This window comes from Pan troglodytes, chromosome 20, assembly GCF_028858775.2.
Source record: "Pan troglodytes isolate AG18354 chromosome 20, NHGRI_mPanTro3-v2.0_pri, whole genome shotgun sequence".
Taxonomy (NCBI): Eukaryota; Metazoa; Chordata; class Mammalia; order Primates; family Hominidae; genus Pan; species Pan troglodytes.
The window spans coordinates 3,154,099-3,181,314 of NC_072418.2; the positions used below are offsets into that span (position 1 = coordinate 3,154,099).

A 27,216-nucleotide genomic window follows, 5' to 3' on the forward strand; every position below is an offset into this window, starting at 1 on the left:
TCTCCTCTCTGTCCACCCGCCGCGGGCCCACACCCCTCGCCAGCGCTCCCATGTCCTCCCCGTCCACCCGCCGCGGGCCCGCACGCCTCACCAGCACTCCCGTCTCCTCCCCCTCCACCCGCCGCGGGCCCGCACGCCTCACCAGCACTCCCGTCTCCTCTCCGTGCACCCGCCGCGGGCCCGCACCCCTCGCCAGCGCTCCCGTCTCCTCCCCGTCCACCCGCCGCGGGCCCACACCCCTCGCCAGCGTTCCTGTCTCCTCCCCGTCCGCCCGCCGCGGGCCCGCACGCCTCACCAGTGCTCCCATCTCCTCTCTGTCCACCCGCCGCGGGCCCACACCCCTCGCCAGCGCTCCTGCACTCTGGTCTCTGCAGAGCCACATGGAAACGCCGCAGACACCCGGAGAAAAGCCACCCCCGTGGCGGCTGGGGCCCCAACCACCCGCCAGGGCCCACTGTGTTCTGTCCGTCACTTGCTTTGGACACCCCTGGCATCCACAAGGCGCCCCACACATGCTGAGTGACTGGGGGAGATGGAGGCCCACACACTCCTGAGCTCGAGAGGAGGTCGCAGGAGTGGGGCCAGGGGCTGCCCTAGGGTCTGTCCCTCAGAGGGTGGCCAGGGGGGCGGTGAGACGGGGCTCGGTGTCCCAGCAGAGCTTGGAGTCTGCGGCCAAGGATGGGGGCCTTAAAGTGGGGGTGCCTCGGCCAGGTGACGGGGTGCCTGAGCTCCCGCCTCGCGAGCCGGCACTGGGCACTCCCCCCACCCTCGCTGCCCTCCCCGGAGCTGCAGAAAGGAGGAGTCCATCGGCACACAGCAGGGGCACCACTGTGCTGGGAAGGCCTCCCGCCACGGGGACACAGCCTAATTGGAAGAAGCGTTTGCTGGAGACGGAAGGCGGGACCCCTGGGGACAGCAACAGAAACGGCAGAAACTTGGCCCAGGGGCTAAGCAACCTCCAGCAGAGAGCAGCTGGAGAAACATAACAGGGACAGAGTCAGGCAGAGACACAGAAACAGCATGCAGAGACACAGAGACCATACACAGAGAAGTGCAGAGATACCAGAGACACACAGAGACAAGGAGAGCACGCAGAGACAGTATAGAGACAGGCAGACCACACACTGAGAGGCAGATGCCTGGACAGAAGCCACCCTGACAATGGCCGCCCCATCCCATCCACCAGCCTGCTGTGTCCTGTCCCCACTGCTCACTTTGGATACCCCCGGACTCGGCATCCACTAGGTGCCCCATAAATGCTGAAGGATTTAAAGACAGGCCAAGAGGACACAGGCTCCCAGCACCAAATCAAGGTCGTGGGTGGGGTCGGGGGCACCGACGGCAGGGACGCGGGCCTGGGCGCAGAGGGTGTTTATTGGACCTGTCCTTCTCAGCCGCTGCTTGTCCAGGTTCAGCGCTCTCTGCGGGTGAGGCAAGGAAACCGAGGAGACGCCCGAGCCGGGTCACCACAAGGTCCGCCTGGACCCCCGGCCGTCACAGATGGTCCTCTGGATGCAGATGGTCCAGGGATCTGGGGGTCCTGGGAGGGTGGTGTGTGGACCGCGGGCCCAGCTGGACAAAGGCAGGGGCTTCCTCAGAAGCTCTGCTGGTCATGCAGGCATCCGGCCCACGGCCTTCAACAGCCCTGCAGGGTGGGCTGAGGTTAACCGCGCCAAGGAGAGTCCAGGGCGAGCCGTGGCTCTTGCAGCAGCCGGGCTCAGGGGCGGCTGAGGGGTAGCTGAGGAGTAGCTGAGGGGCAGCTGGGCTCAGGGGTAGCTGAGGGGCACCCGCCACCAGAGCCCACCGCACAGGCAGTTCTTGATCCAGCGCTGCTCCCACTGCTTCACCGCCGTGGTCCTGTTGGGCGACTTGAGCATGGTGACACAGCCGCACCTGCGGGGAGGCAGGCACTGAGTGGGCTCCCACTTCCGGGCGGGCCTCCCTCACGCCTGCCCCACTTTTGCTTCCAGGCAGGTCTCCCTCTGCCCGCCGTCCCTCACGCCTGCTCCCCACGTCCCCACCTGCCACAGGGCCTCTGCCCATGCTTCTCCTCCCACCAGCAATGCTGCTCCCTGAACTAGCCCCGCCACACCAAGTTAACTGCTCCACATCCTGGGATCCTGGCTCCAACACTCCCTCTGGGACGTGCTCCCTCCACCACCCTTGACCGTCTGGAGCGCTGGGTGGGGGCTAGAATCGGCTGAGCCATCCCCAGCGGCACAGCTCTGGGAGTCAGGGGTTCCGGGGGCCCCTCACCTGGTGCAGGCCTTGCATTCCTCCGTGGGGCAAGCGCCAAGGTGCAGCCTCCGCAGGTGGTCGATCTTGGGCTGGCCTGGGGCCCTGGCGGGAGACGGGAGAACATGAGGGAGGCCTGGGCACCATGAGGCCAGGTTCCGGCAGGGGCATCTGTCCACAGGCGGGGGTGGAGGGGATGGCCGGCCTCACACCATCTGCCAGGTGGGCCCAGATGTCTGTCAACAGTGAAGTGGGAGGTGCGGCACCACCTGAGACAGGCCCAGTAAAGGGGGCGGGACCCCCCACACGGAGGAGGGTTGGTCTCCCAGGTGCCTGGGGAGCTTGAGGCTCAGAGACCCAGTAAAGGGGACGGGGCCCACACAAGGACGAGGGTCGGTCCGCCACGTGCCCGGGGAGCCTGAGGTACAGGGAAGGTGCTTGTGACGCTCCCATTTGAGGCTGGACAGAAGCAGGTACATGGGGACTTCCACACCACCTCTGCCCAGACACCCGGCCTGGAGGCGCCGGGACCTCTGAACGACAAGATTCTGGTGGCAAAAGCTGCCCTCGGTGGCGGGTGGGGGACCTGGGTCTGGGTGGGGGTGGGCCGGCTTATTCTGCTCTCATTAAATATTTGAAATTTTCCCAGTTTACGAGCCTCTGACGTAACCGTCCTCTCTTTCCATCAAGTCTTTTCCTGAAACCCAAACCCTCGTGTGTGACTCATTAGGAGGCCCCGCCCACGGTGAGCACGAGGAAGAAAATGCTGGAGGCCCTAGAGCCGAGCCAGGGCGCCTTCCCAGAGGTCCCGGAGCCAAGCCGGAGGTGCCTTCCCCGGAGGTCCTGGAGCCAAGTCGGGGCCTTCCCCGGAGCAGGGCTGCTGGAGGTTCACTTCATTTTCTTCCTTTTGCTCATCTGTGTTTTCTAAAATTCCAGCCCTGAGCAATCAGTGGCTCAGAGGGTTTGCATGTGCTCCTTCTCAAACGTGTGTCTGAAACAGGCTGGGGGTCTGACGGGCCTGGGTTCAAATCCTGACTCGGCCACTTCCTGACCGCGTGACCCCAGACGAGTGGGGTGACAAGGTCCCACCCTTTCCAGGCTGGGTTTCCTCACCGTGAAATGGGGTGACAAGGTCCCACCTCACAGGGCTGCTGGGCGGCCAGGGTCAGCTCAGCACACTTGGGTTGCCCAAACCCCGCACGTTCCGGAGAAAGGCCAGCCCCGGGCCCTGCAAGGTGACCTCTTGCCCCCGGGAGATCCTCCTGATGAGGTGTCTGCTCAGCAGGGCGCTGGGCCATACGCTAAGGCGTCTCTCTCCATCCACAGAGGGATCTACGGCAAGGCCTGACATCCAGGGGGGCCAGAGACTAAGGGCAGAGGCTAAGGCAGGGCGCCCTGTACAGCGAGGCCAGCACACAATCAGGAAACACCAAGGCAAAGCCGGGGCGGTGGCTCACACCTGTAATCCCAGCACTTTGGGAGGGTGAGGCAGGTGATCACCTGAGGTCAGGAGTTCAAGACCAGCCTAGCCAACATTGCAAAACCGCCTCTATACCAAAAATACAAAAAATACCTAGGTGTGGTGGCTCATGCCTGTAATCCCAGCTACTGGGAAGGCTGAGGTAGGAGAATCATTTGAACCCGAGAGGCAGACGTTGCAGTGAGCCAAGACGGCACTACTGCACTCCAGCCTGGGCAACAGAGTGAGACCCTGTCGGGGAGAGAAAAAAAAAAAAAAAAAAAAAAAAAGGGAGAGGGTGAATGGAAGGGCTGGGTGCCCGTGTAGGGGGTGGCTCATGACACAGCAGAGGACACCACTAGGGGATGGAGTTAGGAGCACCTGGAAGGAAGCAGCAGTCATGGCCATGACTGCAGAACATGGAGGGAGGAAGCCGTGTGGATTCGGGGGGGTCCTGGGGCAGGACATGGAGGGAGGGAGCCGTGTGGATTCGGGGGGTCCCGGGGCAGGACATGGAGGGAGGGAGCCGTGTGGATTCGGAGGGAACCATGTGGATTCGGGGGGTCCCGGGGCAGGACATGGAGGGAGGGAGCCGTGTGGATTCGGGGGTCCCGGGGCAGGACACGGAGGAAGGAGTCCTGTGTTTGGGGGCCAATGCAGGGACACACGCACCTGGCGAGGCCGTCGAGCTGCAGGGTGGCAGCACTACCAGGCAGCGTGGGCGCCCGGCCGAACTGCAGACGAAGGGGCTGCTTGGGCTGCAGGCGGCTGACCAGGCCGTCGCTGGCGGGCAGCCAGTCCAGGCTGGGGATAAGCAGCTGGCTGGGCAGCAGGCAGCATTCATCCACCAGCGCCTCGTCCGGCTCGCTTGCTGGGCCCTCATCGCGACCTGTGGAGAGAGGTGGTAGAGGTCTCAGCACCCCTGACTGGGGCACCGCCCGGCCACCCGGGACATGCTGGGAGCCCCTCCAGCTCAGGAGCACCAGGTCAGGGCCCCAGCTCTGCCTGCCTGGCTGGGTGACCCCGGGGTTCTCTCCCCGTCTCTGGCCTGTCATGAGACTCCCTCATTCACTTAAAAAGTATGTGGGAAGCACTGTGCCTTTTCCAGACACTGGGATGTAAGAATGACACAGCCCACCCTCCTCACATACACACAACCCGACAAGGAGAGACAGCAAACAGGTGCCTGGGAGTGGCTGCCGTCCCAAAAGCACCCACACACAGCATGGACCTGTGCTAGGAACTGGGGAAATGGCAGAGATCAAGGCAGAACCACTGCCACCTGCAGGGGCTTATGTTCTGGCGGGGGGCTCAGGCAGGGCTTGTGTTTTGGTAGGGAGAGGGGGAGCGGGGAGAGGGGGGAGCGGGGAGAGGGGGGAGCGGGGAGAGGGGGGAGCGGGGAGAGGGGGGAGCGGGGAGAGGGGGGAGCGGGGGGAGGGGGGAGCGGGGGGAGGGGGGAGCGGCGGGGGGGAGGGGGGAGCGGCGGGGGGGAGGGGGGAGCGGCGGGGGGGAGCGGGGAGCGGCGGGGGGGAGCGGGGAGCGGCGGGGGGGAGCGGGGAGCGGCGGGGGGGAGCGGGGAGCGGCGGGGGGGAGCGGGGAGCGGCGGGGGGGAGCGGGGAGCGGCGGGGGGGAGCGGGGAGCGGCGGGGGGGGAGCGGGGAGCAGCGGGCGGGGGGGCCTCACAGCAGATCCAGAGCTTGGTGAGCAGGCGGAAGAGCAGGGACATGCTGTCCTGGGTATCCGAGGTGGCCGTGTACACGGGCAGGCAGCTGGGCTTCAGAAGGCCCCAGATGCGGATGACCACCATCAATTCCCGAAGCATGCCCAGCGAGGTGCCGTCCCGCAGGAAGCTGTGGCCCGGCCTCAGCAGGGAACCCTGCCCGAAAGAGGCATGGGTGTGGCTGGGGTGGCGGGGGGCAGATGGCGATGGGATGAGGTCTCTTGGGGTCGGTGGAACACCGACCGGGGGGCAATGGGCAGGGTCTGGGACATTTGTGGTGGTCAGGACTGGGGTGCTCCTGGCACCGAGTGGGTGGATGCCGGGGACGCTGCTCAGAGCCCTGCAGGGCCCAGGACAGCCCCATTTGGAGAGTCGTCCCATCCCTGAGAGTCCACAAGACTAACAGGAGGCTCTGGCTGAGGCCAGTATCCCCACCTGCACGTGGAGGAGCAGCCGCCCCCTACTACAGCTGCGGGCCCGGGCCCCTGGTGACTGTACTGGGAGCTGAGAGGATCAGGGAAGGGAGGCCCCGGGGGTGGCCCCTGGCAGCCTAAAGCCCCACAAAAAGAAGAGAGGAACTTCAAACCGTCCCTGATGGGCGCGGTGGAGAAGGGCGGGCCCCAGGGCAGGATGAAGCCGGGTGGGTGGGGCGGAAGAAATCACAGCTGGGGCAGGACAGAGTGTACCGGCGGGGGGTGGAGGCGAGGTTGGAGCCCTGGTCAGGGGCGCACAAGCCGCAGAACTGAAGGTGGAGGTGTGGATGGAGACTTGATTTCAAGGCCGCCCACCCCAGGCGCAGGGAGCTGGGGAGGGTAAGGGGTGGGGGCAGCAGCAGGAGCAAGGCGAACCGGCCTTCGTGTAGGGGTGGGGCTGAGAAGGAGCAGGGCCTGGGAGGCAGGGCTTTGAGAATGGGCAGGAAGGGTGTGGCCAAGGAAAGGCTTCTTACAGCAGAGGCTTCATGGAGAGGAGGGCTCCGAGGGAGGGGAGGGCTCCGAGGGAGGGGCTCCGAGGGAGGGGAGGGCTCCGAGGGAGGGGCTCCGAGGGAGGGGAGGGCTCCGAGGTGGGGCAGGGCTCCGAGGTGGGGGAGGGCTTCGGGAGGAGTGGGCTAGGAAGTGGGGGTTTAAGAAGAGACAGACTCGGGAAGTGGGACTCCAAGCAGGGGTGGGACTCCAAGCAGGGGTGGGACTCCAAGCAGGGGTGGGACTCCAAGCAGGGGTGGGACTCCAAGCAGGGGCGGGACTCCAAGCAGGGGCGGGACTCCAAGTAGGGGCGGGACTCCAAGTAGGGGCGGGGCTGAGGTGGTTTTGAGGGGCAGGGGCAGGGAAGCAGGGTCCTGATGAGATGGGGGCCCAGGTAGGGGGCGGGGCCCGGGTGGGGGGCGGGGCCTTAGGGGAGAGCATGGCGCACCTGGTTGGGTAGGCTGGCCAGCAGGTACAGCACGAAGTCGCCCACCCACTGCAAGAGCTGCTGCAGCGCCTGCAGTGTGTTCATGTCCAGCACAAATTCCTCCGTCTTGAGGTTGATCATGACCTTGTCAATGTCTGCAAGGAGACGTGGGTCGGGTCAGCTCTGGCCTCTTGTACACACAGGGTGACCTAACTGCACCCCTCGGTCCTTCGACCTGCACCGAGTGCCCACCCAGTGCCAGGACACAAGGGGACCCACACCAGGAACGAGAAGGGGGCGATGGCGTTGCCGGACAGAGAGGAACTGGGAGCCCACTGCCTGCCCCCCCCCCGGGGGCCGCTGTGCTCAGCACCAACCAGCTTCTCTCGGCCTGCAGGCCTTGGTGCGGGCAGGTCCCCATGCCAGGGCCACCAGTGCTCAGGCCCGGCCCACTGGTGTACATCTGCCCCCTGCTCCGAGGTGAACTCTGTGAACACAGGGGCGTGTCCACAGTGTGCAGCTGCAGCCACCCCCGCCTGGCAGCTGACAGCGGTTACACACCCAACAGATGCCTCTCAGATGGTGACTAGGGTGGTCCCACAGAACTAACCATGACTGTGCACACGGCTCCCAGCTACCAGGAGTGCCACGTGTCCACAGTCAACCGGGTACTCCAGACAAACGATAACCCTAAATTTTTTTTTTTGAGACAGAGTCTCACTCTGTCGCCCAGGCTGGAGTGCAGTGGGGTGATCTCAGTTCACTGCAAGCTCCGCCTCCTGGGTTCACGCCATTCTCCTGCCTCAGCCTCCCGAGTAGCTGGGACTACAGGCGCCCGCCACCACGCCTGGCTGATTTTTGTATTTTTAGTAGAGACGGGGTTTCACCGTGTTAGCCAGGATGGTCTCGATCTCCTGACCTCGTGATCCACCCGCCTCGGCCTCCCAAAGTGCTGGGATTACACGCATGAGTCGCTGCGCCCAGCAACCCTAATTTTTAAAAGAAACAGCCTGCCAGGCACAGTGGCTCACGCCTGTAATCCCAGCGCTTTGGGAGGCCGAGGCGAGTGGGACACCACGTGCTGGGTGAGCCTGGGCAAGCTGCTTAGCCTTTCTGCCTCAGTCCCCTTACGGCAACACGGAAGAAGGAGCAGACCTGCCCGCACAGGACCCGGGTGCCGGGTGTCGGCCTGGGAGCGTCTCAGCCCCCAGGAGTAGAGAGAGGTGGAAGGATCGCTTGAGCTCAGGAGGTCAAGACCAGCCTGGGCAACACAGTAAGACCCTGTCGCTACAAAAAATTAAAAACCGGGTGTGGTGGCGCATGTCTGTAATCCCAGCTACTCCAGAGGCTGAGGCGAGATTGCTTGAGCCCAGAAGGCAGAGGCTGCGCTGAGCTGGGACTGCGTCACCGTGCTGCAACCTGGATGACACAGTGAGACCGTCTCTAAAAGCCTGGGTGTGGTGTAATCCCAGCCTTTAGGCTATATCCCAGCACTTTAGGAGGCCAAGGTGGGCGGATCATTTGAGGTCAGGAGTTCGAGACCAGCCTGGCCAACATGGTGAAACCCCGTCTCTACTAAAAATACAAAAAATCAGCCGGGCGTGGTAGCACGTGCCTGTAATCCCAGCTACTTGGGAGGCTGAGGCAGGAGAATCACTTGAACCAGAGAGGCGGAGGCTGCAGTGAGCTGAGATTGCACCACTACACTCCAGCCTGGACGACAGAGTAAGACCCTATCTCAAAAGAGTAAAAATAAATAAATAAAAATAAAATAAATAGATGAAAGAAACCTCGAGGCCCCGGGCGTGGAACGGGACCCACCGACGTCGGTGATCTTGGTGCAAATCTCGGTCAGTCGGTCGCCGGGGCTCTTGTCAGGCGTGTTGAGAAAGTGGGGGCGCAGCAGCGACTTCAGGGTGGAGCTGATGGCGATGAGGAAGAGCTTGGTGTGGTAGTCGCACACGCGGGTCACCGTGCAGGGCGACAGCTTGCAGAGCGAGGCCTTCATGGCCAGGATCCGGGTGGAGAGGACCTGAGGGCAGGAAGCCAGGTCACCCCAAGGGGCCGGAGCAGAGGCGCCCGCCAAGGCCCCAGCTGAGGAGAAGAGCAGTTCGACTCTGACACCAGGCGCTCGGTCAGCTGGGCAAGCAGCTTCGCCTCTGCACCTCAGCAACCTCATGGCAAAACAGGTGCGGAAGACCAGGCGCACAGGACCAGGTGCTGGGTTCTCAGCTGGGAGCGGCTCTGCCTCTGGTGGGGACCCCTGGTGATGTCTGGAGACATTTTTAGTTGTCACCGCTGGGGGTGCCCCTGCCAAGTAACGGGTGGAGGCTGGGGAGGCTGCTCAACAGGACACCCCCATCCCAGAGGCTGCTCCAGCCCCCGATGTCTGTGATGCCTACGGGGAGAGACCCTGGTCTGGCGAGAATGAATGAATGAGCTGAAGCATTTTGGGAGGCTGAGGCTGGAGGATTCCTGGAGGCTGGGAGTTGGAGAGCCTGTGCAACGTAGGACACCCCATCTCTACAAAAAATAGAAACAACTAAAAACAAAAATGAAACGCTTGGCACACAGCGACGGCCCAAAGAGGGAGAGGGCGAGGTCTCGCCATCACTAGCGCTGTCACTGGCTACGGATCCCAGCCACGCTGGGGTTTAGCCTCGCAGCCCCCGCCTGGGTCTCAGGCGTTTCTCGGCAGGCTGTGCCGTGAATGGGATTTTTTTCCCATTTTATCTTCGTGTTGGTTCCTGACGGCACAGAGGAAAACAACTGAAGCTTAGAGGACTGGTCCCACGTGCAGCTGCCGGCTGAGCTCGTTAGATCTGAGGTCCTTCGCGGACACTCTGGGATTGCAGGCGCATGACCACACCACTGCAAGGGACCCTTCTGGCACGTGGGCCTCCGTATCCGCTCCCTCCTCTCCTTCCGACGGGCGGGTCTCTGTGTGTTCATCTTCTGACCATGTTTGCTGAGGCCTCACACCACAGGGCCACCGGGTGTGCATCCTGGTACCCATCACATTCTGAGAGGATGGCTTAGAAAGATACCTCCAGACTGGGAACACTGGAGAGGGGGGCCGTCCAGGGGGGATCGGAGCTTAACGTGTTACAGAGGAAACTTCCCAGGTAAGGAAGGAAAGTGCTTCTCTGAGGTGCAGCTTTCCTGGACAGGCCTCTGGGAGCACACCCCACATGCAGCCTCACCTGCCGCAGGCTACCTGCCCCTCTTGCCCTCCGCCTGCCATAGAGCCCCCAACCTGCCGCAGGGAAACCCCTCCAGCTGCCACAACCCCCACATCTGCCATGGGGACCTCTACAACTGCTGCAGAGACCTCCTCCACCCTCCAAGGGAACCCCCTCCCTGCTGCTGGCTCTTTACTGACCACAGGGCCCCTGCCTACCACAGGGACAGCCCCACCTGGCACGGGACCCCACCTGCCACGGGACCCCACCTGCCACGGGGCCCCACCTGCCACGGGGCCCCACCTGCTGCAGGGCAGCAGTCTGGCGCGTGTACTCCTCATGCAGCTTCTCCACCAGGCTCTGTACCATGCTGGGCTGCACGTGCAGCAGGATGTCCCACCAGTCGTAGCCGGTCACCATGCAGTACTCCAGCAGGAAGAGCAGGTGCCGCAGCGCCAGCCCCACCTCCAGCGGGTGGCCCATGGAGGGTGAGAGGCGGAGCACGCTCAGCTGCCAGAGACAGAGCCCAGGAGAGCCGGGTGAGATGGGGCTGCGCCCTCAGCCGGGAGAGGAATGGGGCCCTGGGGCTGAGGCACGTGTGTGGGGCTGAGGCACGTGTGTGGGGCTATGTGTGTGCACGCCCCCGTGTGTGGGCCTGTGTGTGCGCACGCCCCTGTGTGTGGGCCTGTGTGTGTGCATGTGTCTGTACCTTTCTGTCAGGGTCATGCACAATGCCTCTAGGAACAGGGAAGGAAACCTCCCTGAGCCCCGACTGCACTGGATGCCGAGCCAGGCTTACACTCGTCTCCTTTACCTGAGGAGTCTACCCTGTGAAAGGCAGTCCTCTCAACAAACAGCTCCTAGTTACGAAGCTCCTAATATGTGCTGTGAGCCACCCCACTGAGCTCGCTCAACAAGACGAACCCATCACACAGACAAGGCAGGGCGGGCGAGGGGGGCGGGCGAGGGGGGCGGGCGAGGGGGGCGGGCGAGGGGGGCGGGCGAGGGGGGCGGGCGAGGGGGGCGGGCGAGGGGCTTGCACCTGTGGTCCCTTCCCCAGGGGGCGCCTCCCTCTGGCACCCCCCCAGCCCCAGCCCCAGCCCCACGTGCCCCAGCAGCTCGCCTTCCGCTGGTTGTCAATGCCCACCAGCCCCAGCCGCACGTGCCCCAGCAGCTCACCTTCCCCTGGTTGTCAATGCCCACCAGCCCCAGCCGCACGTGCCCCAGCAGCTCACCTTCCCCTGGTTGTCAATGCCCACCAGCCCCACGTGCCCCAGCAGCTCACCTTTCCCTGGTTGTCAATGCCCACCAGCCCCACGTGCCCCAGCAGCTCACCTTTCCCTAGTTGTCAATGCCCACCAGGGCCAGCCCCACATGCCCCAGCAGCTCACCTTCCCCTGGTTGTCAATGCCCACCAGCCCCAGCCGCACGTGCCCCAGCAGCTCACCTTCCCCTGGTTGTCAATGCCCACCAGCCCCAGCCCCACGTGCCCCAGCAGCTCACCTTCCCCTGGTTGTCAATGCCCACCAGCCCCAGCCCCACGTGCCCCAACAGCTCACCTTCCCCTGGTTGTCAATGCCCACCAGGGCCAGCCCCACGTGCCCCAGCAGCTCACCTTCCCCTGGTTGTCAATGCCCACCAGCCCCGGCCCCACGTGCCCCAACAGCTCACCTTCCCCTGGTTGTCAATGCCCACCAGCCCCGGCCCCACGTGCCCCAGCAGCTCACCTTCCCCTGGTTGTCAATGCCCACCAGCCCCACGTGCCCCAGCAGCTCACCTTCCCCTGGTTGTCAATGCCCACCAGCCCCAGCCCCACGTGCCCCAGCAGCTCGCCTGCCCCTGGTTGTCAATGCCCACCAGCCCCAGCCCCACGTGCCCCAGCAGCTCGCCTGCCCCTGGTTGTCAATGCCCACCAGCCCCAGCCCCACGTGCCCCAGCAGCTCACCTTCCCCTGGTTGTCAATGCCCACCAGCCCCATGTGCCCCAGCAGCTCACCTTCCCCTGGTTGTCAATGCCCACCAGGGCCAGTGACGTCCACGACAGCTGCATAGCCTTTAAGTGGACGGCGGGGCCCGCGGTGCGGGGGCGCTTCATGGCCGGCTCATCCACAGGCCTCGGGGCCGCGGAGCTGTAGAAGACGGCCATGGTCTGCAGTGAGAGCCGGTGCACGATGTGGACGCTGCCGTCGTGGAAGGCCAAGGCCAGCCCTGCGGGGCACAGGCACTGCTCAGACACGGGCAGGGCACAGGCACTGCTTAGACAAGAGCAAGGCCCAGGACACGCCCGCCGGGGGAGGGGCCTCCTGCTCTGCAGGGTGTGGAGAGCCGGGGCTGCCCATCCAGGGGGTCGGCCCCGCCAACCGGCATCCAGTGCCCGTGCCCCCAGCCGCTCTTTCTTTAGTTACAAAGTCCTTGAGAACCAGGGGAGCAGGAGCCAGCAGCCTTGGCCACACTGCTCCCAGCCCCTCCCTGCCGGGCCCATGTCCTGGCTGACACGCCCCTCAAGGAGCGCAGGGGAGGGGGGCGCTACAGGTTGGGGACCAAGGGTTGGGGCTCCTGGCGTCCCAAAGAGAGGCATCTTAGGGTGGTGGGCTGGGGCTGTTACTCACACTGGGTTCTGCCATTGTACGAGGGCCAGGGGGAGGTGGGGTCCTGAGCCCAAAGCTCATGGAAAAGAGGATATGAAAGGAGTCCCTGCAGTAGAGAGGCTAGAAAGCCGGGCGCGGTGGCTCACGCCTGTAATCCAAGCACTTTGGGAGGCTGAGGCGGGCAGATTGCCTGAGCTCAGGGGTTCGAGACCAGCCTGGGCAACAACGGTGAAACCCCGTCTCTACTAAAATACAAAAAATTAGCCAGGCGTGGCAGCACGTGCCTGTAGTCCCAGCTACTCGGGAGGCTGAGGCAGGAAGGAGAATCTCTTGAACCCAGGAGGCGGAGGTTGCAGTGAGCCGAGATCACACCACTGCACTCCAGCCTGGGCAACAGAACGAGACTCCATCTCAAAAAAAAAAAAAAAAAAAAATAGAGCCTGGAAAATGGAGCATAAAGCAAGGGTTTTGGAGCAGGGAACTGCATCCCCTCAGCCTCTCTGCAGGCTCTGAGGAACAGCCCTGAGCCCCGAGCGGGTTTTGATAAACGCTCTTTCCAGGGAACCAGGGAAGAACGGGAGCTGGGGGAAGGAAGGGCCTGAGCTAGGGCCGACTTGTCCACATTTTACAGCTGAGCAAACAGGGTAAGCACTGAAGAGTGTGCAGACTCACTCAGGGGCACGGATGCCACGGTTTGAGCTCAGGACCACATTATGGCTGCTGCAGCACAGAGAGGACAGATGCCGCCTACCCAGGAAGGAATTCCACCAAGTTCCCCAGGCTCCCTTGTTGATTTGCAATGATTCTTTACATGTTAAAGAACACTGGATCTGTCTGCCAGCCTCACAGATCCCGAAAGATGAGATCCGCCTCCTAATTGGGAACCCATCAGAACCCAGGAGGCTGAGCTCCTACAGCCCCATGGCCTGTGCTCAGAGCCCACGTCCTCTGGTGTGAGTTCCCACGACCCCATGGCCTGTGCTCAGGGCCCTCCTCCCCTGGTGTGAGCTCCCACGACCCCGTGGCCTGTGCTCAGGGCCCTCCTCCCCTGGTGTGAGCTCCCACGACCCCGTGGCCTGTGCTCAGGGCCCACCTCCCCTGGTGTGAACTGAGGCCCTACGTGGCTGCTGCTGGCTCCACCGTACCGAGGCCAGGGTAGAACTGTGTGTCGCTGGCCACCTTGAGGTCGGTGTTGGTGAGCGAGATGGGCAGCTTGGGCAGCGCCACGGCCGACACACGGTCCAGATCGTTGGTGGCCGACAGGATCCGCCATTTGAGAATCGTGGGCTGTTTGTCGCCAACTGAAAAATCAGGGGCAGGAAAACAGGAAGGCAATGGAGTAAAGACAGGCTGAGACAGCCGCAGGAGTCCAGCACGGCCTGGTATGCAACCTCCCCAGGGCCCTTCCCAGGTCTCATGCTGCCCTGCTCCCATGCCCGGCCAATCCGAGCGCTTCGTGCCTCAGCCACTCATTGGTTCCAGGATGGGCATGTGACCCAAGGTGGGCCCTGGGATTTCATGGAAACCTGTGGGCCGGCGCCATCTCACCCCACTGATGGGGCAGACAGTGGGGAGATGGCGCCACCTCAGACCTGCAGCCATGCAAACCCTAACACTCGCTCGGCCTTAGCCAGCTCAGCCGGGATTCCCATCCCTCCTCATCTACAATTCCAATAAAGCCATGCGGGATGGTCGCACCCACAGATCCGCTGCCTGACAGCCCCTGCATGAAGACACAGCTCCTCCCAACAGGGCAGAGACTTCTGGGAATCTCGGGCCAAGCCTTAGCAAATGTGACATGGCCGGGCACAGCGGCTCACATCTGCCACCCCAGGACTTTGGGAAGCCAACGCCAGAGGATGGCTTGAGTCCAGGAGTTCAAGACCAGCCTGGACAACACAGCAAGACCCCATTCTCTACCAAAAAAACACAGTAAACATTAGCTGTGTGTGGTGATGCACGCCTGCGCACGCCTGTAGTCCCAGCTACTCAGGAGGCTGAGGTAGGACTGCTCGAGCCCAGGAAGATGAGGCTGCAGTGAGCCAAGATCACGCCACTGCACTCCAGCCTGGGCAACACAGCAAGAGCCTAGCTCAAAAACAAAAAACAAACAAAAACAGTGGCCCAGAGAGCACGTGTGGGGGATCCTGCTGTGGCTGCATGTGGGACAGGGAGGGCAACTGGAGCCGGCCTGCTGGAGCATGTGCGGCCAGTGGACAGGCTACGCCACCTCGGCTGCTAACCGCAGACACGTGGGAACCAGGAGAACGCAGCTGAGGCAGCCACAGAAACAGAAACAGTGCAGGGCTGCTGGCCCGAGCTGCGCAGTTTGGGGCTGGCTTGTTACTCGGCTGAAGCTGACTACCACGCAGCTGCTCTGTGCCACCCACATCATGAGGTCTCTGCCCCGGACGGGCCATCATGGTCACAGAGCCTTGACCTCCTGCAAACCTGTATAGGGGTCCTGTGAGCAGCATTCCCTGGGGAGAAACAGGCCCAGAGAGTGGCTGAGACGCCCGGAGGGCACACAGTGGTCAGGGGTGGCTGGCCCTCATGGAATTGAGCCTCTCATAGGAAAGACAGGAAACTCAACGCCCCAGCGCCGGGTGAGGCAGCTGCCATGACGACCACACCCCCAGCTAGTGGCCAGGGTGCCCTCACAGCCCAATTTACATCCCCTCCTCCATCCAACTGACGGCTGTGGTCAGCATTCCTAAATGAGGGGGGACTCGAGGCAGGGAGAAGCTAAGCTGCTAAGTGGGCACGTGGGGCGGTGGGTGAAGAGCTGGGCATGGTAGGGACCGAAGCCCGGCATGGTGGGCACGTGGGGCGGTGGGTGAAGAGCTGGGCATGGCGGGGACCGAAGCCCGGCATGGTGGGCACGTGGGGCGGTGGGTGAAGAGCTGGGCATGGCGGGGACCGAAGCCTGGCATGGTGGGCACGTGGGGCGGTGGGTGAAGAGCTGGGCATGGCGGGGACCGAAGCCTGGCATGGTGGGAACGTGGGGCGGTGGGTGAAGAGCTGGGCATGGCGGGGACCGAAGCCTGGCATGGTGGGCACGTGGGGCGGTGGGTGAAGAGCTGGGCATGGCGGGGACCGAAGCCTGGCATGGTGGGCACGTGGGGTGGTAGGGGGAGAGATGGGTGAGGCGGGGACTGTCCCAGTGACCCCCAGCTGCCGGGGATGTGAGACCCGAGAAAGGCTGTGGCATGTGTGTGAGACGTGGCTCTCAGGGGCGGGTAACAGCTGGGCCAGCAGGTGAGGACGGCTGCAGGAGACGAGGAGGAGTGTCGGAGCCCAGGACTGCCCAGTGGCTTGGCTGTGGGCAGATGTAGACACAGACGTGCCCGGCGGGGGCACCGGGCAGTGAAGGTGCGGGTCTGTGCAGCCACGCGGGGCGGCGCCAGGTGCTGCTGCAGGAGCCAGCGCAGCCCTAACTGCCTGGTGACTCACCACGAGGCCCGGGGGAAGGAATGAGGCCCAACAAGGCCCTGGGGACCGGGGGAAGGAACGAGCCCTGGGAGAAGGAATGGCAGCGGCCCTCTTCACCTGCCTGGTGACTCACTAGAAGCCCTGGGGGAAGGAATGGCAGGGCCCTCTTCACCTTTACTGCCTCTGCGGCCACAATGGGCAGCTGACATAACCACCTGCAGGCCCCGGGAGCCATCGGGGCCTCTTGACACGTGCTCATTAGTGGCTTCTGAGGAGCGCCTGCCCCACCTGCCCCACGTGCCCCCACGTCTGGCCACTCCAGGGTCCATTAGCGCTAATCGGCAAATGCCTGTGCTCTCATCTGCCGGGAAAACATCTCCGTTCTCCAGAGCGGAGGCCAGCCTAGAAACCAGGCCCGCAGCCTCCGAGGCTCTGAAAACCAAGCGGCTGTTCTGGTCCCCGGTCATGGCAGGCGGGCGTCCCTGCTTCGCTCCAGCCCCAGGATTTTGTGCCGGAGGTCGGGGTGACGGGCTTGGCTCCGTGGGTGCGGGGGGCCCATCGGGCAGATAGAGATGGGAATGGGGGCCCCAGAAGAGGCTGCTGGGGAGGTGGGGGGAGGTGGGTGGGGTGGGGTGGGGTGGGGGGCGTGTTCTCAGCAGCCTCAGCTGACCTGCTGAGCCTTGGCTTCCGCTCCCTGAACCAGGTTCCGGAGGATTCCGTGCACCGCCCCTGCCCGGTCTGGCCTGTCCCCTGCTGCCCGATGGCCCCACCCACAGACCCCCACTCCACAGCCGCCCACACGCCTGCAGCCCCTCACAGTGTCCCCGCTGGCTGAGCAATGACACCTCTCAGCCTCGGCCTGGCACAGAATGGTGGCAGCCGCCGCAGCAGGCGTGGAAGGATGGAAGAGTCTATACGCCTAACACACTCAGAATGCTGGCAGGCGCGGGTCACACCCGAGATCCTAGCACTATTGGAGGTCGAGGCGAGAGGATCGCTTAGGGCCGGGGTTCAGGACCACCCTGGGTGACACAGCAAGACCTGCCTCCAAATAAAAACCAGCTGCCCCCGAGGGCAGGCCCAGGGCCTCCGCAGCCGGCGGGAGACTCACCCACGGGGGAGATCTGCTGGAAGATGTTGTTCACGGGGAGTCCCTCCTTGCGCAGGGACCAGCACTCCACGATGCTGCTGGTCTGGCTGGACGCGCACAAAAGCACCTGCGGGGGAGGTGGGGGTGAGGGCAGACCCGGCACTGCTGTGGTGGCCACGCCACCGGAGCCTGAGCTGCGGGACCCTGGGGCCGCACACTGCTGGGCCTGTCTCCTCGGCCACGCCTGCCCCTCGGGCCCTCCTGGATTCCAGCCCAGGCCTGCCTGTCCCCAAAGCCCAATATCCACTCACAGGAACGCAAATGTCCCCAGATGGTGCCCTCCCAGAGGGACAGCAAAGGGACAGAGGGAACCAAGTCAGGGGCTTCGAGGAGTTTGGGGCGTTACTGATTCCTCATTACAACGGGAATCCAGGCGACCTGGTGTGGTTGGCTCAACAGTGGCCCCCAGAACATCCCATCCTCAGCCCTGGGACCAGTGGCTGGGCCTCTCACACAGAAGGGACCTGCGGGTGGGATTCGGTTCGGGACACTGAGACAGCAGAGCACGTTTGGGGGGGGGTCCGGGGGCCCCAGTGTCCTCACAGGGTCCTCAGGAGAGGATGTGGGAGGTTAAGATTCAGAGACACAGGAAGAGGCTGTGCTGTGGCCACAAAGCGGGAGGAAGGCGCCCCGAACCGAAGGATTGGGCGCCTCCAGATGCTGGGAAAGGCAGAAAATGGGTTCTCCCCTGGAGCCCCCGGGAGGGACTGGCCCTGCCCACACCATGGTTTAGCCCGTGGAGGCCCGCGCGGGTCTCCACCCCCAGGACCCCGAGAAGCAGCGCTTCATTCCAAGCCTGCCAGCCCACGTGATGGCCTGCGCCCGTTCACCTGCTCCGACATGTCCCGGGCCAGGAACTTGAGGTGGGTGATGGCGGGGAACTTGTCCTTGCGGTTGAGGTCGGTGGTGCAGCGCATGAACAGGGAGGGCAGGATCTCCGTGTCGATACGGCACTTCTCGCTCACCACGCTCACGCACACCTTGTAGAACTGCACGGGCGACGCGCTGCTGCCGTCCGCCGTGGCCACCACGATGTTGCCGCCGCCGGTGAAGGCGATGTCGGCCAGGGCCACGCGGCCGCGCAGCCGGCACAGGCTCTCGGTGGACGTCAGCACCTGCCCGCTGGGCTTCAGCAGGGACACGGTGACCAGGCCGCTGACCGTCACCGCGATCCAGCCCTCCATGGGCTTGCCGCCGAACAGCGTGAGCGACGGTGAGAACTTGACTCGGGAGAACTTCTCCCCGAAGCTGGAGGCGCCCGACTGTGGAGAAGAGAGGGAGGGAGGAGGGGCCGCTCAGGCTCACGGGGACTGCCCCGTGACCCCCAGAAACACGCACACAGAAGAACCACGCAGAAGCCGGGAGTGTGTGCACCTGCGTTCAGATCCTGACTCGGCCACCTGAGCCGTGTGGGATGTGATCCCCTCTGACCCTCCGTCTCCTCATCTGTAAGGTGGAAGGAACGGCACCTTTGCTTTGGAGGACAGTGGGGAGATTAAATGGGTGAATGTGTGCGCAATGGGAGTCACCTCCTCTTTCTGTAAAGGGACAGACACCAGCATGCTCGGTTCTGGGAGCCAGGTGGTCCCTGTTGCAACGAGTTGGCTCTGGCTCTGCCGTGAGGCACACAGGCAGCTGGTGCCAATGAGCCCCACTCACAAACCCAGGCGGGGGCCGTCGGACCCTGGGCCGCACCGTGCAGACCTGAGCTATAGCACTCAGGAAGTGCTGTGTAAGCACCAGAGGCTGCTGCGGGCACTATTTGATTTCAAATCAAATTTGTCAAGTCATTATTGACATACGGAAACATCCACCCTCCTTTCAACATGAGTCTTTTAGAAGATGGTGTCTTGGCTGCGCACGGTGGCTCACGCCTACAATCCCAGCACTTTGGGGGTCTGAGGCAGGTGGATCCCCTGAGGTCAGCAGTTCAAGACCAGCCTGGCCAACATAGTAAAAGCCTGTTGCTAATAAAAAATACAAAAAAATTAGCCGGGCATGGTGGCGGGTGCCTATAATCCCAGCTACTCAGGAGGCTGAGGCAGGAGAATTGCTGGAATCCATGAGGTGGCGATTGCAGTGAGCCGAGATCACACCATTGCACTCTGGCCTGGGCAACAAGAGCAAAACTTTGTCTCAAAAACAAAAAAAAAACAAAAACAAGAAAAAATGTCTCTATGTTGTGAAAAAATGCGAGGAAGAGAAGTGTATCATACGTATCGTACGGCTCCATTCTAAGTTACAAGTTAAAAAAAACCACTTCTTATAGCAAGAAGCAGGTCCAGAAGTCCAGGAAGCAAGCCAGGCCTGGTGGTGAGGGGTTGCCATGGCGACGACTCATCTGGTGTCCACACCACACGTCTGTGTGGGTCGCAGGCTGGCATGTCTGAGACTATGTTAAAGGAGCACATGTGCCTTTTATTAATGTAATTAAACAAAAATTTGGCCGGGCGTGGTGGCTCACGCCTGTAATCTCAGCACTTTGGGAGGCCGAGGCGGGCGGATCACAAGGTCAGGAGTTCGACACCATCCTGGCCAAGATAGTGAAACCCCGTCTCTACTAAAAATACAAAAATTAGCCGGGCGCGGTGGTGCGTGCCTGTAATTCCAGCTACTCGGGAGGCTGAGGCAGGAGAATCACTTGAACCTGGGAGGTGGAAGTTTCAGTGAGCCGAGATCGCACCACTGCACTCCAGCCCGGTTGACAGAACAAGACTCTGTCTCAAAAAAAAATGTATTTGGTTATTTTAAAAAGCGAGGCTCTGACTCAGGCCACAGCGGGGATGCACCTTGAGGACATCACGCTCAGTAAGAGACACCAGACACAGAAGGCTACGCAGTGTGTGATCCTGTTTCTATGAATGTCCAGGACAGGCAGATCCACAGAGACAACTGGGTCTCGGGGGCTGGGGTGGGGGATGGATCAGGGTGACGCAGGATGGGGACCGGCTTTCCTTTTCGGGTGATGAGAATGGACTGAAGCTGGGCTCAGTGACTCACACCTGTCATCCCAGCACTTTGGGAGGCCAAGACAGGCAGATCACCTGAGGTTAGGAGTTCGAGACCACCCTGACCAACATGGAGAAACCCGGTCCCTACTAAAAATACAAAAAAGCAGCCGGGCGTGGTGGCGGGTGCCTGTAATCCTAGCTATTCAGGAGGCTGAGGCAGGAGAATCGCTTGAGCCCGGGAGGGAGAGGCTGCAAGTGAGATCGCGCCACTACACTCCAGCCTGGGCAACAGAGCAAGACCCTGTCTCAAAAAACAAACAAAAAAGATAAAGGTCTGGCCGGGCTCGTTGGCTCACACCTCTAATCCCAGCACTTTGGGAAACTGAGGCAGATGGATCACCTGAGGTGAGAAGTTCCAGACCAGCCTGGCCAACGTGGTGAAACCCCGTCTCTACTAAAAAATTACAAAAATTAGCCAGGCGTGGTGGTGGGTGCCTGTAATCCCAGCTACTCAGGAAGCTGAGGCAGGAGAATCGCTTGAACCCAGGAGGCAGAGGTTGCTGTGAGCCAAGATCGCACCACTGCACTCCAGCCTGGGGGATACAGTGAGACTCTGTCTCCAAAAAAAAGATAAAGGTCTGAGGTTAGCTATGGTGGTGGCCGCACAACATGGCGAGTGTATAGGAAACCTCTGGACCGTGTGGGCTGCGCACTCTCAATGGGTGAGTTCTAAGGTCTATGAACTCCATCCCGACAAAACTGTTACCAAAAACAGGAAACACAGACAAACGGGGACCGCAGGGTGGGGAGTACACCTAGGAGGGCCCCCGTGGCACGAAGCCGGTGCTGCGTGCAACTGCAAAGCCGGTGCTGCGTGCACTGCGGCCATGCGCTGACAATGGCAGTCCCTGGGGAGGGACTCACGAAAGGACAAGAGAAAAGATCTTGTCCACTGCATCCCTCCAGGAAGGCCTCCTAAGTTCCTGCGAGAGCCCCAGCACAAGCAGAGGCACGAAGCTGGGGTGGCTGTGGGGCCTTTGCCAGGAACATCCCCGAGACCCTGCCGTCAGTGAGGAAACTGACACAAAGAGGTGAGGCGTCATGAGCCTGAACCCAGGTGCCCCCCCCAACCCTGGCCACGCCTACTCTTAACTGTCCCCCCCAACCCTGGCCACCTCTACTCTTAACTGTCCCCCCCAGCCCTGGCCACCTCTACTCTTAACTGTCCCCCCCAACCCTGGCCACCTCTACTCTTAACTGTCCCCCCCCAACCCTGGCCACGTCTACTCTTAACTGTCCCCCCTAACCCTGGCCACCTCTACTCTTAACTGTGGGGCTGAATCACAGGGAGCATAGAGAAGGGCTCTGGGATGTTACTAAATCAGAGAGTGGGCTGCATTCAGAAGACAGCAGCCACCAGTTATACAAGCTGCTAGCTAAAGACAGTAGCCTCCAGTGAAAGAGATAACTCACTAAGAACGGCCACCCTCAGTTAAATGAGGAGCTACTGAACACACAGGTGCCAATGACAGCCGGACTGCAGGTGGAAGCCAAGTGAACAGCCACCCTCAGTTAAATGAGGGCCCACTGAACACGCAGGTGCTAATGACAGCCGGACTGCAGGTGGGGGCCAAGTGCAAGGTCCAAGAAACCAGGGGATGCTGGTGATGGAGAGGAGGAGAGGGGCTGGCGGGTGGCTGGGTAGGGTGACATCTCATCTGCCTCACCCGCTCACTTGGGCAGAACACTCACCTTCTCCACGTGCAGTGCCAGTTTCACACCATTGTGCAGCCAGGACAGGGCCACAATGGGGTCCCCCTCCACTAGGCTGCCCACTGAGCTCTCCCAGCTATTAGCCAGGTGGTCCGCCATGCTCCAGCACTTGATCTGCCCGTCGGCGTCTGCTGACAGGAGCCGGGAGCCTGAGGACAAGAAGCCATCATTGCGAACCTTCCAGGGATGGGCAGAGCACTGCGCTGCAGGACGGCACAGCGCCTGGGGAAAGCCAGCCCGGTGGAGAGGTCTCGGCCCAGGTAGGGCACAGCAGCAGGTGGCACAAGGCGCACTCCAGAGACACCCTGAGACACCCTGAGACGCCCTGAACAAGAACGATTCAGGCCACTATGGAAAGAGCAGCAGGTGCAAAGCTGCAGACCAGGGGCTCTAGACCCAGCGCCGGACTCCAGACTGACCGGAGAAACACAGGGCCCCCTGCTCCGGGATCCCGGTCGTCACCCCTGGCCACGTGGGACCAGCGCCTCACCTGACTGGTCCCACTCCAGGCAGGTGATGGCCTCGCGGTGCTCTGAGGGGATCGAGTGCAGGTCCCAGGGGTGCTCCGTGTCCAGGATGTGGATCATGCGGGTCAGGTCTGTGGGGACGGGGCATGGTCAGCACGGCCTGGGGCCACAGCCTGGAGACGATGACGATGACCCCAGGCAGGCTCCAGGTAAGCTGGTGTGTGTCCTACCCCAGGAAGGTCACAGAGCTGCTGTCAGCCGAATCGACAGCTCAGGGAACAGGCTGTCCCCCCGCAGGAACAGAGCAGGCCTATGAGGCACCACAACTGTGTCTTTAAAACCAGATTAGAAGAAAATGACTCCAAAATGTGAACAGTGGGAGCCTCTCCACAGCAGATAATAGGTGGTTTTGCACCCCGATTTGATTCCAATTTTCTGTGGTTTTCTAGTTTTCTCTAATGACCACGTATTATGAGTACCTATTACTCAAACAATGGAGAGAAAACGGGCACAGCCACCACGCACCTTTCAAAAACCAGTGACACACACCGTCTGGAAAACTGGGGCACGTGTCTCCAACAAGCCTCCGTCAACCACCGCTCCAGCCCGATTCGATCCCGCACACGGGGCGATCTCATGTCTCCCGGCACCAGGTTTGGGGGGCACTGAATCCACCCTCTGTACCCCCAGGAGGCTGAGGCTCTCACACAAGTTACAGAGGAGGGCCGGGGTGAGTGAGAGGTGGCCTGAGAGACCGAGTCCCTGCAAGGCAGTGGGCCGGGCACCTGGGGAACAGGGCGGGACACCATGCGGCCGGGAGGGGAAGAAGTGGGAGGGGGACGCACCCTGGTCATCGCTGCGCAGGTCCATGGTGAAGGCGATGAGATTTCGGCAGGACCAGGCGCAGGCCAGGGGCACCGATGGGCAGTGGGTGCTCTTGGACCATTTCTCCCACTCACAGACGTAGGCCAAGTCCATCATCCCACCTGCCGCTGGCCGCCGCAAATCACACATGAGGGCAGTCACCAGCTCCTGCGGGAGAGGTGTGGTGGGACGTCTATGTTGGCTGAGCACCCAGGGCATGTGGAGTGCCAGGCCAGAAGTGGGAAAACAATGGAGGCCCATGGTAGAGGGAACAGCCGATGCAAAGGCCCGGAGGCCAGACAGAGCCTGGGGCTGGGGCCGAGGGGGAACATGGAGAGGTCAGGGCCAGTCCTGGGCCTGTGGGTTTCTACTCTCAGCAAGGTGGGAGCCCAGGAGGGCTGGGACCTATTTGGGTTTCACCAGGACCCCTCTGGCTGTCTAGGGAACAGACCATGGGGGCCAAGGGCACAGCCGGGAGACGCAGCGGAGGGTCTGCGCTGGCCCAGGTGAGTGATGATGGGGGCAGCAAGTGGACACTGGCTCTCTCCTGAAGGAAGAGCCCGCAGACAGGCAAGCGGTGGGGCGGCTCCCTGTGGCCATGGCAGGGCTGAGTGACAGGGAACACCTGTGGCTGAGGCGGGGGCTGAGTGTGACGGGGAACACCTGTGGCCGAGGCGGGGGCTGAGTGTGACAGGGAACACCTGTGGCCGAGGCGGGGGCTGAGTGTGACGGGGAACACCTGTGGCCGAGGCGGGGGCTGAGTGTGACGGGGAACACCTGTGGCCGAGGCGGGGGCTGAGTGTGACCGGGAACACCTGTGGCCGAGGCGGGGGCTGAGTGTGACGGGGAACACCTGTGGCCGAGGCGGGGGCTGAGTGTGACGGGGAACACCTGTGGCCGAGGCGGCGGGGGGGGTGCTGAGTGACAGGGAACACCTGTGGCCGAGGCGGGGGCTGAGTGTGATGGGGGAACACCTGTGGCTGAGGCGGGGGCTGAGTGTCACGGGGAACACCTGTGGCCGAGGCGGGGCTGAGTGTGACGGGAAACACCTGTGGCCGAGGCGGGGGCTGAGTGTCACAGGGAACAGAGGGGGCACCTCCTCGAGGCTTTCTAAGCGCCTGGCATCCAGACGGGCTGTTTCGCTTCGCAAAGGCAAAAGCCCAGCGAGCCTGGAATCACCCGCAACCAGGTTTTCCTCAAACCCTAACCCCGGCTCCCTACTTCTTCAGGGCCTGCCCCAGACCCCCAAGGCTCCGCCACAAGCCTCTAAAAGTCTTTCAGCCCCACCCCTGACCCCCTTTGCTTCCCACACTTCATTTCACCCCTTGAGCCCACGGCCTCACCCTAAATTCTTAGGCTTCACCGTAGGGGGTCCCATGTACTCTCCAGGTCCAGCCTCCAACGCCCTTAGCTCTCCAGGCCCAACCCCTAAAACTCCCCAATCCCCAGACTCCACCCCGGGAACCCCATGTACTCTCCAGGCCCTTCCCCTATTGCCCCCAAATACGAGGCTTCATCCCAGGGACCCCATAGCCTCTCCAGGCCCCGCCCCTATAACCCCCAACCTCCAGGGTCCATCCCAGGGACCCCTTACCCTCTCCAGACCCCTATAGCTCCGCAGTCCCCAGTCTCCACCCTAGAGACCCTATTCCCTCTCCAGGCCCCGCACCGATAACCCCGCAGTCTCCGGGCCCTGCCTCTACAGCCTCCCAGTCCCCAGGCTCCACCCCGGCGACCCCAAACCCACTCCAGGCCCCGCCCCCAAGTCCCACCAAGCGCCTTCAGCCCCGCCCCAAACTCGCCTTAGGCCCCGCCCCGAACCCAGTCCCGCGGGCCTCAGGCCCCCCCCAAGTTTCCGCCGCAAACCCTAAGCCCTGAGCCCCGAGCCCCGCGCCCCGCGCCCCAGGCCGCCTACCCAGCAGCCTTTGCTCCCGGCCACGCCTCCGACCCCGCAGGCCCCGCCACGGCTGCGCCGCGTTCCCTCGGATCCGTGGACACGGTCAGGGGTCCGTCCGCCCTCGCCGGGCCCCCGCAGCCCCGCACTCACCTGGTCGGCCCGTGCGCCAAGCCCAGCGGGCGTCCGCGGTGCGATCTTCCCTAGCGCCTCGGGTCCGGCGCCACCATCTTCCTCGGTAACAACCAGTCGCCTGAGACGTGGGGCCGCCTCCCAAAGACTTCTGGGAGGGCGGTGCGGCTCAGGCTCTGCCCCGCCTCCGGGGTTATTTGCATACGACAATTTCCAGTAATTCCCAGCAGCCACCGTAGCTATATTTCGTAGAACAACGAGCACTTTCTCAACTCCATTCAATAACTACGTTAGTTGCATTACACATTGGGCTAATATAAATAGAGGTTAAATCTCTAGGTCATTTAAGAGAAATCGTCCTATGTGTACAGAAATTTGTTCCAGGGGCTTTAAATAGCTGGTGGTGGAGCTAGGAGTTCGTGCTCGCTTCGGCAGCACATATACTAAAATTGGAACGATACAGAGAAGATTAGCATGGCCCCTGCGCAAGGATGACACGCAAATTCGTGAAGCGTTCCATATTTTTCTTTCCATTTTTCCTCCCCGAAACGGAATCTTGCTGTGTTGCCCAGGCTGGAATGCAATGGCGCGATCTTAGCTTGTTGCAACCTCCGCCTCCCGGGTTGAAGCGATTCTCCTGCCTCAGCCTCCCGAGTAGCTGGGATTATAAACATGCGCCACCACGCCCGGCTAATTTTTGTATTTTGGTAGAGACGGGGTTTCGCCATGTTGGCCAGGGTGGTCTCGATCTACTGACCTCCTGATCCGCCCGCCTCGGCCTCCCAGAGAACTGGGATTACAGGTGTGAGCCACCGCGCCCGGCCTTTCTTCCATTTTCTAATGTCCAAGAGTGGGGAAACTAAGCGAAGTCCTGTAAGCGAAGTCACCGACCCCGTTGAGTATTCCTACTTCCAACCCCATTCCCACCTCCTCCTCCAAAAGCCAGTTTAATGCAATGGATGTGGTGCTCTTCTATTTTTATTTTTATTTTTTTTGAGACAGGGTCTCGCTCTGTGGCCCAGGCTGGAGTGCAGTAGCGCGATCTCAGCTCACTGCAACCTCCGCCTTCCAGGCTCAAGCGATTCTCCTGCCTCAGCCTCTCGAGTAGCTGGGACTACAGGCGCGCACCACCATGCCCAACAAATTCTTGTATTTTTAGTAGAGACGGAGTTTCACCACGTTGGCCAGGATGGTCTCAGTCTCTTGACCTGGTGATCTGCCTGCCTCAGCCTCCCAAAGTGCTGGGATTACAGGCGTGAGCCACCGCGCCCAGCCTGTTTTTTCAAAATTTTAATAGCGATGGGGTCTCACTATGTTGCCCAGGCTGATTTCAAACTCCAGGCCTCAAGCCCTCCTTCCACCCCGGCCTCCCAAAGTGCTGGGATTATAGGCGTGAGCCACCGCGGCCTCACTGCATGATTTTTGCAAGAATTCTGCAACTATAAAACTGTTCTAAAATTACAGGTTAACAATGGCCCAAATATCAGAGTGTTTTTTTCTGCATCAGGGTTCAGTTCTCCAAGAGGGCCACTCAGTGACCTTACAGAAAATCCCCATTCCCAGGCAGAGGTAGGGGTTTAACGTTCTTAGGGGCCCGGGTGTGGTGGCACACACCTGTAATCCCAGTACTTTGGGAGGCCAAGGTCTGAGGACAGCTTGAGTTCAAGACCAGCCTGGGAAACATAGGCAGACCCCGTCTCTACAAAAAAAAAAAATTAAAAATTAGCAGGGTTGGGGAGGGAGGGGCGCTGGGCAAGGTGGCTCAGGCCTGTAATCCCTGAACTTTGGGAGGCTGAGGCAGGCAGATCACCTGAGAACAGGAGTTCGAGACTAGCCTGGCCAACATGTTGAAACTACATCTCTACTAAAAATACAAAAATATTAGCTGGGCATGGTGACACATGCCTGTAGTCCCAGCTACTCGGGAGGTTGAGGCAGGAGAATCACTTGAACCCAAGAGGTGGAGGTTGCAGTGAGCTGAGATA

The 27,216-nt window shown here is 61.9% G+C and overlaps 1 protein-coding gene and 1 non-coding gene across 3 annotated transcripts; one reads left to right on the plus strand and one right to left on the minus strand.

Annotated features, from left to right (window-relative positions):
• Nucleotides 1-1,356: 1,356 nt before the first annotated feature.
• Nucleotides 1,357-25,413, minus strand: MED16 (mediator complex subunit 16). 2 transcript variants are annotated; one of them, XM_054673890.2, is made up of 16 exons: nt 25,253-25,413; nt 23,187-23,373; nt 22,365-22,472; nt 21,854-22,023; nt 17,981-18,412; nt 17,112-17,217; nt 13,714-13,869; nt 11,977-12,188; nt 10,285-10,491; nt 8,621-8,831; nt 6,821-6,954; nt 5,377-5,569; nt 4,367-4,583; nt 2,257-2,340; nt 1,810-1,893; nt 1,357-1,645 (listed from the first exon to the last, which is right to left on the minus strand). In XM_054673890.2, the coding sequence occupies exons 2-16, from the start codon at nt 23,353-23,355 to the stop codon at nt 1,495-1,497; spliced, it is 2,634 nt and encodes an 877-aa protein (XP_054529865.1). In that variant the 5' UTR covers nt 23,356-23,373; nt 25,253-25,413; the 3' UTR covers nt 1,357-1,494. The 2 variants fall into 2 exon arrangements, with proteins under 2 accessions (XP_054529865.1, XP_054529867.1); XM_054673892.2 differs by lacking the exon at nt 5,377-5,569.
• Nucleotides 25,414-25,650: 237 nt separating this feature from the next.
• Nucleotides 25,651-25,757, plus strand: LOC112206463 (U6 spliceosomal RNA). Its single transcript, XR_002940827.1, has one exon. It is a non-coding gene; the product is annotated as a U6 spliceosomal RNA (small nuclear RNA).
• The last annotated feature ends 1,459 nt before the right edge of the window (nt 25,758-27,216 follow it).